At 43.5% G+C, this 14,705-nt stretch overlaps 1 protein-coding gene across 1 annotated transcript; it reads left to right on the plus strand.

Moving 5' to 3' along the window:
* The first annotated feature begins 546 nt into the window (after nt 1-546).
* On the plus strand, nt 547-4,216 carry LOC139554948 (ADP-ribosylation factor-like protein 4A). The gene is made up of 2 exons (XM_071368257.1): nt 547-683; nt 1,550-4,216. Exon 2 carries the CDS (start codon nt 1,672-1,674, stop codon nt 2,281-2,283), a length of 612 nt encoding a protein of 203 aa, XP_071224358.1. The 5' UTR covers nt 547-683; nt 1,550-1,671; the 3' UTR covers nt 2,284-4,216.
* Nucleotides 4,217-14,705: the final 10,489 nt, after the last annotated feature.

Consider the following 14,705-nt stretch of genomic DNA (forward strand, 5'->3'; position numbering starts at 1 on the left):
GGTGAAGGAAATCACCGTGCTTTGATCTTACATTATTGCTTTTTTCCTTTCTGATCTAATGATAGAATTTAATTTTTTTAATCGGCAAACATTGGCCCTATTTGTAATTGAACATACACATTTAGGCAGGACACATCTTTTAAAAAGATCTAGATCTTAATATTTAATAGTTTGTTGCAATCAATGAAACTTGAAACATTTCAATCACATTTCAATCACAAGCCACACAAGTGTAGCCTATAGATGAGTTCCTGATAAGATACCCATTTTACACAGAAAACATCATATCAAGTACAAATACATCTAGAATATATAACACGCCCTTTTCATTGCAACCAGTACTATGTAATTTCAGAGTTCAATGACACCAAGTGACAGAAACAGGTGGCGCGTGGAGGTGTGTCGCGTGAGGACGACGACGACAACAGGCACCGCTCATCACCAATCGGACAAGGAGAAAACGGAGTGCTCTGGGACTTCAACCAAACACAGCTCTCGCTAGAAACATTCTGGGTTGAACCCGTGGTGCGGGAATGGATTGGAGAGGGAGTATATCCACGTTTATCGCTCAGTAGTCGTGTGGACACGAAAGTGTGAGCAAGAGAGAGGAGATCATAAACGATACCCTGTTGCAACGATTTCGCTTTGATGTTTTGGAAAGTCCATAGGCCTACATCACAAAGGTAGGTGTGCATTCTACAAATTATATAATTTGTTCCATGCATGGAGATTATGCATAGAGATTACGTTTAGTACAATATGTGGAATGAATTAGATTATACCCAAACCATCGTCGCCAATTTTTCATGACAGTTTGCATTGAATGTCTGCCTAGACCGCCTATTATTGAGTGCAAGATGATTGAATAGCAAACTAGCAATAGCCTCCTAACATATATAAACGCATTCGATTCAGTGTTTTGTTTTTTCATAGCACATGTTGACATAACCCCCGCTGTCTGCCTGTCAACCCATTTGTTTTGTCGTTAGTGGTAGAAGACTGTTGTTGCCGCGCAACAGTTTCTTGATGGCCAGCCAGTCAATCTTCTGTAGCCTATTTCGATTATTCTCTCAATTTACGATTTGTCAGGCAACGAGCAGAATAGTGTTATTCCTTGTGCCAACGGCAATGATCATCAACCCGAAGACAGTTAAAGTCGGATTTTGTTGGGAGCACGCAGACGTCCTTGTTATTCAATATTGATAGCCTACTGTCTCTGAATGGGAATTAACATATGAAATCCACCGAGCTCCGAGCGCTGCTCTAGACGCTACATGTGCAAATAGGCTCCTTTCACACCCCTCTGGTTTACCTCTCATTCATCACATGGCCCGAAATATTAAAGATGTAGAAGGCTTAAGAATAAGAAAGAGAGAGAGCATATTCACTTACAATGAGAAAAGGTAAAAGACAGAGACTGTATAGGCCTAGGCTATATTCACTTACAGTGCATAGCCCCTCCAATTGTAAAGCAATAGACTGCTGTTCTTGTTGGTTGTTAGTGCTTTTTACAGCTGCTTACATTGTATCCTCTCTCTTTTATGTCTAGGTGAATGCTGCAGCACAGCCCCCTGGAAAAGGAATGAGCAAAGCAGTCTTGTGATTATTTGTTGAAGCAGCAGCGGCAAGCTTCTCCCCTGTCTGAGTCTCCCTCAAAGTGTGAGAAACAAGATGGGTAATGGATTATCAGACCAAATCTTCCCCAGCCTTCCTTCCTTCCAGGCTCTCCATATTGTCATCCTGGGTCTGGACTGCGCCGGGAAGACCACTGTCCTCTACCGCCTTCGTTTCAATGAGTTTGTGAACACGGTCCCCACTAAGGGATTCAACACGGAGAAGATCAAAGTGTCCCTGAGTGCTAGCGGAAAGTCCTGGCGGAAGGCGGCGTTCCACTTCTGGGACGTGGGCGGTCAGGAGAAGCTCCGCCCCCTGTGGCGCTCATACACGCGGTGCGCCGACGGTATCGTGTTTGTGGTGGATTCCGTCGACACCGAGCGTCTGGAGGAGGCCAAGACGGAGCTCCATAAGATCACAAGGTTAGCAGAGAACCAGGGGGTGCCTGTTCTAGTGGTGGCCAACAAGCAGGACCTGAGGAACTCCCTGCCGCTTCACGAGATGGAGCGCTCTCTGGCGCTAGCAGAGCTGGGTAATGGAACGCCCTGGCACCTGCAGCCCGCCTGCGCCATCATAGGGGAGGGGCTACAGGAAGGTCTCGAGAAGCTCCACACCATGATCATCAAAAGGAGGAAGACGCAGAAAGCTCAACAGAAGAAGAAGAGATGATCGGATTGGTCACACACACAACCGCCAACATGGCGGAGTTGGTGGAGTTACACAAGGACTTAATGTGAGATACCAATGGTGATGGACGGTGACCCACCTCTCGGGGTGTTAACCTGTTAACCATGAGCTGGACATATGGTGTTGACTAGTATGGTGTACCAATACTGCTAGGTGTCTCCTTATCAATACATTGACCAGGTGATGTGGAGCACTCAGTGATGGATCAGCTGCTTGCTGGCCTGCCTGCCTGTAAGTCTGTCCTGGCTCAGTTGTATCAGTCAAATGGACTGAGTTTGTTCAGGGCTGTCTCGGGGTGTTGTCAATATGTCCTCACTGGAACTGATGGAATAGATTTTTTTCACCATGCCATGGACTTTGGATGGTAACAGTCCTGGCTGGCACAGCAACACGGGACAGTAGACACTAATGTATTTTTATAGGAAGTATTTCGTCATACCATGAGGCACACAAGAGTTCCCAGAGAGACAAAACAATCAAAACGTTGAAGTGTCAGAGAAGTCAAATGCACACTTGATTGTATGCTGTCTTTACTGTCAAGTGTTACAAGTGTATGTAGCCTATTGTTCAATCAGTTTGAAACATGAAAACACAATGAAATTATAGGTTTACCAAAGCTTTTGTTGACAATGAGATTACATGTCGAAAACACAAAGAAGGACTATCAAGTTGCAGTAGGAGTCATGTTAGTGTGACCTCTGAAATGTAGTCTTACAATCAGTCAGTATTAGAAGCAGGGGTGCAACTTTCACTGGGAACGGGGGACATGTCCCCTCCACATTCTGATATTGCGTTTTTGAGAACGTTTAAACATTGGAATGTGATACAAAACGAGGCAACTGTGAGCTTTAGGACCATGCGGACGCCTCCGAGCAGTCGGGTAAACTGTTTGGAGTGTATGTCCGACTGGATAAAATAAAGAAGTATGTCCCCCCTTCTTCTAAACCAAAGTTGCACCTCTGTATACAAGTTTAGAGAGAATAGTTCACAATAAGCTCAATGATGATGATTCACTGAGAAGAGAATACAGAGATGGACATTTTTAAACGTAAGTGTAACAACGTTAGTGTTTCATCAGTGATAAATGATTAGGATCTACAGCAGTTAGGCTATTTAATGTTGCTATCACTTGGGTGAGGTCAAGGTGGGGTATAAACTTAGTTCAGCTCAGCACTATTGGTGTCAGTGTCAGTGGTTGTGTCTTGTGTAATTCTGTTGATGCCAGGCTCAGTTGGCTAAGCAATCTGAATATTCCTTCCTGGCTTGGCTAGCAGTCTGATCTGGATCCTGTACTCCAAAGTGTCAGGCATCTGTCAGATCCAAGCTTAGTACCTGCCTAAGACTTTGGGTGCATTCCAGAGTGTAGATCCAGCCCTACTTCGCTATCTACCTAAGACTTTGGGTGCGTTCCAGATACACCTTTTCTGCTGTCAGATCCAGCCCTACCTAAGACTTTAGGTGCGTTCCAGATACACTCATTCTACTCAGGTCCTTGCAGTTTATAGGATCCTTATATCATGTTGATGTGCTTCCTGAGGTGTTAAATAGTTCTCCAAATGATGTAAAGATCTGATCATCTGATCTCAGATCTGTGCAGGGTTTGTGTACCTGGAACGCACCCATGGACTTCCATATTCCAAAGGGACAGTCAAGTAAATGCACTTTATTGGTCCGTTTTCTGACCTTGCGTCATCAGATTTTTGTATGACGTTTATTATGATACTTAAAAGAAGTCAAATATTGATATTGCTTCGAAGGAAGCGTTTAAAAAAAGGTGTTACACTGTTACCACATTGGACCGTCAGTTATGTCCCCCTGTTTACTCTGTCTGTGTGTGAGGGGGGAGGGGTGATCATATGTATGTGTTTGTTTGTGGGAATTTGTTCAACTCGAATAAAGCAACAATTAAATGCAATAACATGACATCACAGTGGTTTTCTCCTCTCCCATGTCAAAAGTGGTGAAAATAATTTCCTAGATGACGTTAGACCTTGGGCAACAGTGTAATTAATATTATCTTCAGAGGAAGAAGAATATTTAAGTTACACTTCTATCATAGCTTATCAGCAGTTATATGGCATTTACACACTGCATTGGATTCTGGGGGGAAAAATGTAAATCACTGATATTTGCTCATGAAATAGGTTCCCGCCCTCCTGTCAGTGTAGAAACGGAGAATAACAAACGGGAGAGATGTGCTTTCATTACACAGTGTACTCTACTCACACACAGACACACTGTATTTCACTTTTCACCGACCTGAATTCACTGGCTACGCCCCAAACCCCCTTAATTCACTGCCTACGCCCCAAACCCCCTGAATTCACTGCCTACGCCCCAAACCCCCTGAATTCACTGGCTATGCCCCAAACCCCCTGAATTCACTGCCTACGCCCCAAACCCCCTTAATTCACTGCCTACGCCCCAAACCCCCTTAATTCACTGCCTACGCCCCAAACCCCCTGAATTCACTGCCTACGCCCCAAACCCCCTGAATTCACTGCCTACGCCCCAAACCCCCTGAATTCACTGCCTACGCCCTAAACCCCCTGAATTCACTGGCTATGCCCCAAACCCCCTGAATTCACTGCCTACGCCCTAAACCCCCTGAATTCTGCGGTGAAACTAATTCAGGTTCAACAGCTACTCTCACTGTTAGCTAGAAGTGAGGCTGGTGTTCTAATGAGGCTCATGAATATTCCTGAGAAACACTGAGGGAAAAGCATGATATGCATAATGTAACAGGGAACAGGTTCATAGCAGTGGGATTTGGAGCTGGGCACAGAATTACAACTCTGATAGTGGTGCTGATCAGGTGGCCTTGGGATATAGGCTACCTCCATTACAGGACAAGCAGTATAACATGTTCACACCATTACCAGCTGTTGAAACTATGTATTATCTTGTTTATTATCTGGGGCTGATTTCAGTGGTGTTGGGTTGTTTCTGTTTGGAGAAGAGACGAGCGGTCACAGCCAGTTCTAGCCCAGGAAGACCCGCCCTCCTCAGAACAAAAACATAGAGAGGGAGAGAGAAAGGGAGGAGAGGGGCAATCGGTCAGAGGAGATGACCCAGTAAGGAGTTATTTTTCTGGACTTGTTTCCCCTGTTAAGCCCTTTCCTGGTTGTTGGCTGGATGGAGGGGAAGGCACAGTCATGTGAGGGGAGGGCACACACATGCGCACACACACTGACACGTACACACACGCGTACAAATACACACACACATACGCACACTAGCTCACACGTACAATCACGCACGCACGCGCACACACACACACACACACACACAATGTGGTCATCCAGGTCACCCAGGTATTTGATAGGGAGGGATAATGTGGTGAAACTGGCACACAGTTAATTGTTTCAGAGATAATGAAATATGCAAAAATATTCTCTCTGCATATTCATGTTCTCTCTCTGCATGTGCACCTACAGAAAGCCTGGTCCTGCACCAAAAACGTCAAAGAGAATTTCAAATGTGTTTTCAAACATTTTAAGAATTTAGTCTTTTTTTTATGAAAGGAGGAGCAACATAGACATTGTTGCAACTAAATAAACAGCAGAAAACAGGAATAATATGAATTTGACTTCGTAAAGCTTCACACTACCTTTTCAGTCTTCGCTATGCTGTAAACATTTGGATTAAACATTTCAATACTACACCTAAACAAGTGTTACTTTCCTACCACATGTGGATATGACTGAATGATCGTCCAGGGTCCTGCCATGTAAACGGTGGCACATTGTTTCTGTGATATCCCTTCTCTGGGGCTAAATGGCTGTTTGCCCATGTCGATTTTTCCGTCATAGTGACGTCAGACAGATGTGTGTGGCACCAGAGGTTAAGGCCAGGGGGAACACACACACACACAGTTTAACAGAGTCACATTGGGGCGTAGGGTTCAGTCGTTCCCATACCCTCCTATCATTCTCCCTCTCTTCCTCCTTTCCTGTACCACTACAAGCCCTGACTGGGCCCCTGCCCTCTGATCTTTTGATGTAAGTAACATGGTATTAGTGTGTTAAGGGGCTAAACACATGGACTCCAATCCCCTTCAAATTGAGCTTTGCGTGACTTAATTTGTCCTGTACAATTAAACCAATGGAATTGTCCTTAAAGTGCAAACTCTGAGCTAAATCAAGCGCACCTGCTGACCAGCATCATGGGATTCCTCCCTGCCCTCAGAACTAGTTGATTCAGAAGCTGTATGTCAAACCACACCCTGTTCCAGTCCAACCCTGTTCCAGTCACACACCCTCACTGTTCCACTCCCCCCACACCCTCCACTCCTCCTATGTGACACTGAATTAGGCCTGCTCTAGGGTCATAAAAGAGAAGCTCACAACCATAAAAAATCCCTGTGCACATGGTCATTACGGGTTTCCATGGAGGGATGTAGTGTGGAGCCAGATGTGGACTGTACATGTTTTCATCTACACCAGATGTTTGTACTGTACCTTCTGCTCTCGCTGCTGTGATGTGACGCAGGGCAGTGCCCTAAATTATGAGAGCCAAACTCACACGCTGATGGCATCTCTGTCCACCCTTTTCTTCCTCATTTAATTTCATGCCATTTGTATTGATTTTACCAGGATATTCCACTCAGTCACAATTAGCACTATTATGTGAAAGTGAACACACTCAACTCTGTGTTGAATTCATTTTGTGTAGTCCACTAAGAGGTTAGTCTGATCTGATGGCTTCCTGTGGTTGAGGAGTTGGACAGGTATTATCAGAACAAGCTCTACATTACTGCTTCTCTATCACTATTACCATTCATTTGAAGCCTGTCTGCCTCAGAGGTCTAGCACTGTCAGTACTCCAGAGGTGTGAATGTGGGAGTGGAATCATTCATGTTGGATGGGTGTGTGTGTGAAGCTCCGATCATCCCTCACCTCCAGCGTGTGTGAGCTGTGGGGCAGGGTGTGTAAACCGTGGTAGCTAGGGTGTGGATGGTGAGGCCATCATTGATAAGAGAGGAACCAGAGTTACCACTCCCTACAGCATGGCTTTCCTGAGAAGAGGCCTAGAGCGGCCTGCCCTCGCTAACACTCAAAGTGAGAGACAGGACATTACAGCAGAGCTTTTCACACTTTGCAAAGTGTCGAGGGAAAAAAATCTTTTTTCCGCTTTACAAGCATGGCCTATTGTCTCACCCTTTCCCCGTCAGTTTATTTCTCATATATCAGCAATTTTTTATTGGCTTCAATAATAACGATATAATGAATTTTGGAAAAGCGCAGTGTAATGTTGTGAAACATCAATTATTTCCACCTTTTTTGTGTTAAGGTAAACAAACAGAATAAAAATGATTTCTGTGCCTAAATACTCCTTAATAACAACTAACGGCTGTGCTAAATTTCATAATAAGGCTCAATGAACCGTTTTAATTTCTTTTTCATAATAACAGGAAATGAATGGGTGATTGAGATGGCGCCGGAAAAGATGGCTGCCGTTGTACGGGCTCCTAACCAATTGTGCTATTGTGTGTGTTTTTTCACATTATTTGTACATAATGTTTCTGCAACCATCTCTTATGACCGAAAAGAGCGTCTGGATATCAGGACAGCGATTACTCACCTCGTACTGGACAAATATTTTTTATTTAACAAGTCGGACGCGAAGGATTTACTTCAGACACCCGACAAGGCCCAAACCCCTGTCATTCACATGAAGAAGAGACTGAAATATCGGGGACCTAGGTCGGGATGACTTGCAAGGATCTGACGGCAAGTGAGTAAGCCCCCTCTACAATCAGTCCTATTAGCCAACGTGCAATTAAAAAAAAATGCACGTTATTTAACCAGGTAGGCCAGTTGAGAGCAAGTTTTCATTTACAACTGTGACCTGGCCAAGATAAAGCAAAGCAGTGCGACACAAACAACATAGAGTTACACATAAACAAATGTACAGTCAATAACACAATAGAAAAGTCTATATACAGTGTGTGCAAATAAAGTAAGATTAGGGAGGTGAAAAACAGTTGAAGTAGGAAGTTTAGATACACTTAGGTTGAAGTCTTTAAAACTTGTTTTTCAACCACTCCACAAATGTCTTGTTAACAAACTGTAGTTTTGGCAAGTCGGTTAGGACATCTACTACATGTGCATGACAGAACTAATTTTTCCAACAATTGTTCACAGACAGATAATTTCACTTATAATTTACTGTATCACAATTCCAGTGGGTCAGAAGTTTACATACACTAAGTTGACTGTGCCTTTAAACAGCTTAGAAAACTCCAGAAAATGATGTCATGGCTTCTGATAGGCTAATTGACATCATTTGAGTCAATTTGAGGTGTACCTGTGGATGTATTTCAAGGCCTACCTTCAAACTCAGTGCCTCTTTGCTTGACATCATGAGAAAATCGACAGAAATCAGCCAAGACCTCAGAAAAAAATTGTAGACCTCCACAAGTCTGGATGGGACCACGCAGCCATCATACCGCTCAGGAAGGAGACGTGTTCTGACTCCTAGAGATGAACGTACATTGGTGCGAAAAGTGCAAATCAATCACAGAACAACAGCAAAGGAATGTGTGAATATGCTGGAGGAAACAGGTACAAAGTAGCTATATCCATAGTAAAATGAGTCCTATATCGTCATAACCTGAAAGGCCGCTCAGCAAGGAAGAAGCCACTGTTCCAAAACCGCCATAAAAAAGCCAGACTACGGTTTGCAACTGCACATGGGGACAAAGATCGTACTTTTTTGAGAAATCTCCTCTGGTCTGATGAAACAAAAATAGAACTGTTTGGCCATAATGATCATTGTTATGTTTGGAGGAAAAAGGAGGATGCTTGCAAGCCGAAGAACACCATCCCAACCGTGAAGCACGGGGCTGGCAACACCATGTTGTGGGGGTCCTTTGCTGCAGGAGGGACTGGTGCACTTCACAAAATAGAATGCATTATGAGGAAAGAAAATTATGTGGATATTTTGAAGCAACATCTCAAGACATCAGTCAGGAAGTTAATGCTTGGTCGCAAATGTGTCTTCCAAATGAATGAACAATGACCCCAAGCATACTTCCAAAGTTGAGGCAAAATGGCTTAAGGACAACAAAGTCAAGGTATTGGAGTGGCCATCACAAAGCCCTGACCTCAATCCCATAGAGAATTTGTGGGCAGAACTTAAAAAGTGTGTGCGAGCAAAGAAGCCTACAAACCTGACTCAGTTACACCAGCTCTGTCAGGAGGAATGGGCCAAAATTCACCCAACTTATTGTGGGAAGCTTGTGGAAGGCTACCCGAAACGTTTTACCCAAGTTAAACAATTTAAAGGCAATGCTACCAAATACTAATTGAGTGTATGTAAACTTCTGACCCACTGGGAATGTGATGAAAGAAATAAAAGCTGAAATAAATCATTCTCTCTACTATTATTCTGACATTTCACATTCTTAAAATAAAGTGGTGATCCTAACTGACCTAAGACGTGGAATTTTCCAAGGATTAAATGTCAGGAATTGTGAAAAACTGAGTTTAAATGTATTTGGCTAAGGTGTATGTAAACTTTCGACTTCAACTGTAATTACAATTTGGATAACCTCCTCCGGCGCAATCCAATCATTGGATAACAAAATGGATGAGCTCCGATCAAGACTGTACTACCAACAGGACATTAAAAACTGTAATATCTTATGTTTCACCGAGTCATGGCTGAACAACGACCTTGGATAACATACAGCTGCTGGGGGTTTCGGTCCATCGGCAACATAGAACAGCTGCCTCTGGTAAGACAAGTGGAAAATTACTCTAGACCACCTTTACTCCACAGACAGAGACGCATAAAAAGCACTGCCTCGCCCTCCATTTGGCAAATCTGACCATAACTCTATCCTCCTGATTCCTGCATACAAGCAAAAACTAAAGCAGGAAGTACCAGAGACTCGCTCAATAAGGAAGTGGTCAGATGTTAAGCTACAGGACTGTTTTGCTTGCTCAGCCTGGAATATGTTACGGGATTCTTCCAACGGCATTGAGGAGTACACCACATCAGTCGCTGGCTTCATCAATAAATGCATAGATGACATCGTCCCCACAGTCACCGTACATACCCCAACTAGAAGCCATGGATTACAGGCAACATCCGCACTGAGCTAAAGGGTAGAGCTGCCACTTTCTAGGCGTGGGACTCTAACCCGAATGCTTTTAAGATATCCCGCTATGCCCTCCGACGATACATCATACAGGCGAAGCGTCAATACAGGACTAAGATTGAATCGTACAACACTGTCTCCGATGCTCGTCGGATGTGGCAGGGCTAGCAAACTATTATGGACTACAAAGGAAAGCACAGCAGAGAGCTGCCCTGTAACACAAGCCTACCTGGCGAGCTAAATAACTTCTATGCTCGCATCGAGGCAAGCAACACTGAAGCATGAATGAGAGCATCAGCTGTTCTGGACGACTGTGTGATCAAGCTCTCCGTAGTAGGTCAACATTCACAAGGCCAGACTGATTACCGGGACGTGTACTCAAAGCATGGGCTGACCAATTGGGAAGTGTCTTCACTGACATTTTCAATCTGTCCCTGACCGAGTCTGTAATACCGACATGTTTCAAGCAGACCACCATAGTCTCTGTGCCCAGGAACACCAAGGTAACCTGCCTAAATGACTACCGACCCGTAGCACTCACGTCTGTGACCATGAAGTGCTTTGAAAGGCTGGTCATGGCTCACATCAACACCATTATCCCAGAAACTGTAGACCCACTTCAATTTGCATACCTCCCCAACAGATCCAAAGATGATGCAATCTCTATTGCACTCAACACTGGCCTCTCCCAGCTGGACAAAAGGAACACCTACTTGAGAATGCTATTCATTGACTACAGCTCAGTGTTCAACACCATAGTGCCCTCAAAGCTCATCACTAAGCTAAGGACCCTGGGACTAAACACCTCCCTGGATCCTGGACTGGAACTGGATCCTGGACTTCCTGACGGGCCACCCCCAGGTGGTGAGGGTAGGCAACAACACATCCTCCCCACTGATTATCAAAACAGGGGCCCTTCAGGGGTGCATGCTCAGTCCCCTCCTGTACTCCCTGTTCACTCATGACTGCATGGCCAAGTACAACTCCAACACCATCATTCAATTTGCCAACGACACAACAGTGATAGGCCTGATCACAGACAACGATGAGACATCCTATAGGGAGGAGGTCAGAGACCCGGCAGTGTGGTGCCAGGATAACAACCTCTCACTCAACGTGATCAAGACAAAGGAGATGATTGTTGACTACAAAATAAGGATGACCGAGCACGCTCCCATTCTCATCGACGGGGCTGTAGTGGAACAGGTTGAGAGTTTCAAGTTACTTGGTGTCCACATATCCTTAAACTAACATGGTCAAACACACCAAGACAGTTGTGAAGAGGTCACAACAGTAACTATTCCCCCTCAAAAGACTGAAAAGATTTGGCATGGGTCTTCAGATCCTCAAAAGGTTCTACAGCTGCACCATCGAGAGCATCCTGACTGGTTGCGTCACTGCCTGGTACGGCCCAGTACATGTGGGGCCAAGCTTCCTGCCATCCAGGAACTCTATACAAGGCGGTGTCAGAGGAGGGCCCAAAAAATTGTCAAAGACTCCAGCCACCCTAGTCATAGACTGTTCTCTCTGCTACCGCACGGCAAGCAGGACCGGAGCGTCAAGTCTATGTCAAAGAGGCTTCTTAACAGCATCTACCCCCAAGTCATAAAACTCCTGAACAGCTCATCAAATGGCTACTCGGACTATTTGCATTGTTCCCACCCCATTTTTATGCTGCTGCTGCTGCTCTCTGTTTATTATCCATGCATGGTCAATTTACCTCTTCCTACTTGTACATATTACCTCAATTACCTCGACTAACCGATGCCCCCGCACATTGACTCTGTTACGGTACCCCCTGTTATACAGCCTCACTACTGTTATTTTATTGTCGCTCCTGAATTATTTGTTATTTGTCCATTTTTCTAGTTTTTTTTCCTATATTTTTTTACTTTTTTTTTTTACTTCAGTTTATTTTAGTAAATACTTTAACACTTTTTTTCTTAAAACTGCATTGTTGGTTAAGGGCTTGTAAGTAAGCACTTCACTGTAAGGTCTACTACACCTGTTGTATTTGGCGCATGTGTAAAATCAAATTTGATTGGATTTGAAGCTCATTATGGAGTAGATAATATCAGGGAACTGTAAACTCTGGAATCTGTGACCTGTTTTCTTCAAGGTGAACCTTCCAAAAGCCATAAGGGATTATTCAAACGTAACTCAGATATTTTTCTCATGTACTTATTTGATTTTGGGTTGAATGGCAGAATCAACAAAACATGTACAAATATTCTCTTTCAAGTAAACAGACCGGCTCAACTAGTGCAGTGTGTGTGTGTGTGTGTGTGTGTGTGTGTGTGTGTGTGTGTGTGTGTGTGTGTGTGTGTGTGTGTGTGTGTGTGTGTGTGTGTGTGTGTGTGTGTGTGTGTGTGCGTGCGTGCGTGCGTGCGTGCGTGCGTGCGTGCGTGCGTGCGTGCGTGCGTGCGTGGGTGCGCGCGCGCGTGCGTGTATGTGTGTGATGGGGTGGTAGAGCCAATGGAGGAACACCTCAGACCCAAACAGTCCTACTTCACTCTATTACGTAACTAAGGCCTGAATTTGAATGCCCCAGCATTCTTTTTGTCCCTGTTTAGACAAGAGTTTAACAAAAGCAATCATATCTCCATTTAACTTCAATTGCATTCATTATTAAGTGTTAAGAGAAAAGTTCTGAAGTCTAATTCTGTCTGTCTCTCACCTCATAGCTGCACTCCACATATGATGTGATCAACAGAAGACTTTGCCGGTTGTATGACTGTTTCTGAAACTTTGCAAGTGGGACAAAGCAGGTTTCCCTTTCTCCCTGAGACAATGGGAAGAGAGACAGGGAGGGGAAGAGGGAAGGGTGGGGGAGGTTAGAGGGAGGTGGCTGGACAGTCCTGTGGAATTGTTATTCCATAAATCCTGAACTTCACAGCCTTCAAAGGGTGTCCTCCTACTCTAACCGAGTCACTGTGACAACATGTAGTATGAGTGTTAACCCTGGTGTTCAGGCTAAATAAACAACATGTAGTAGTATGAGTGTTAACCCTGGTGTTCTGGCTAAATAAACAACATGTAGTATGAGTGTTAACCCTGGTGTTCAGGCTAAATAAGCAACATGTAGTAATATGAGTGTTAACCCTGGTGTTCTGACTAAATAAACAACATGTAGTAATATGGGTGTTAACCCTGGTGTTCAGGCTAAATAAACAACATGTAGTATGAGTGTTAACCCTGGTGTTCAGGCTAAATAAGCAACATGTAGTAATATGAGTGTTAACCCTGGTGTTCTGACTAAATAAACAACATGTAGTAATATGAGTGTTAACCCTGGTGTTCAGGCTAAATAAACAACATGTAGTAATATGAGTGTTAACCCTGGTGTTCTGACTAAATAAACAACATGTAGTATGAGTGTTAACCCTGGTGTTCTGACTAAATAAACAACATGTAGTAATATGAGTGTTAACCCTGGTGTTCAGGCTAAATAAACAACATGTAGTATGAGTGTTAACCCTGGTGTTCTGGCTAAATAAACAACATGTAGTAATATGAGTGTTAACCCTGGTGTTCAGGCTAAATAAACAATATGTAGTAATATGAGTGTTAACCCTGGTGTTCAGGCTAAATAAACAATATGTAGTAATATGAGTGTTAACCCTGGTTTTCAGGCTAAATAAACAATATGTAGTAATATGAGTGTTAAACCTGGTGTTCAGTCTAAATAAACAATATGTAGTAATATGAGTGTTAACCCTGGTGTTCAGGCTAAATAAACAATATGTAGTAATATGAGTGTTAACCCTGGTGTTCTGACTAAATAAACAATATGTAGTAATATGAGTGTTAACCCTGGTGTTCAGGCTAAATAAACAATATGTAGTAATATGAGTGTTAACCCTGGTGTTCTGGCTAAATAAACAACATGTAGTAATATGAGTGTTAACCCTGGTGTTCAGGCTAAATAAACAATATGTAGTAATATGAGTGTTAACCCTGGTGTTCAGGCTAAATAAACAATATGTAGTAATATGAGTGTTAACCCTGGTGTTCAGGCTAAATAAACAATATGTAGTAATATGAGTGTTAACACTGGTGTTCAGACTAAATAAACAACATGTAGTAATATGAGTGTTAACCCTGGTGTTCAGGCTAAATAAACAACATGTAGTAATATGAGTGTTAACCCTGGTGTTCTGACTAAATAAACAATATGTAGTATGAGTGTTAACCCTGGTGTTCTGACTAAATAAACAACATGTAGTAATATGAGTGTTAACCCTGTTGTTCAGGCTAAATAAACAACATGTAGTATGAGTGTTAACCCTGGTGTTCT

This window comes from Salvelinus alpinus, chromosome 26, assembly GCF_045679555.1.
Source record: "Salvelinus alpinus chromosome 26, SLU_Salpinus.1, whole genome shotgun sequence".
Taxonomy (NCBI): Eukaryota; Metazoa; Chordata; class Actinopteri; order Salmoniformes; family Salmonidae; genus Salvelinus; species Salvelinus alpinus.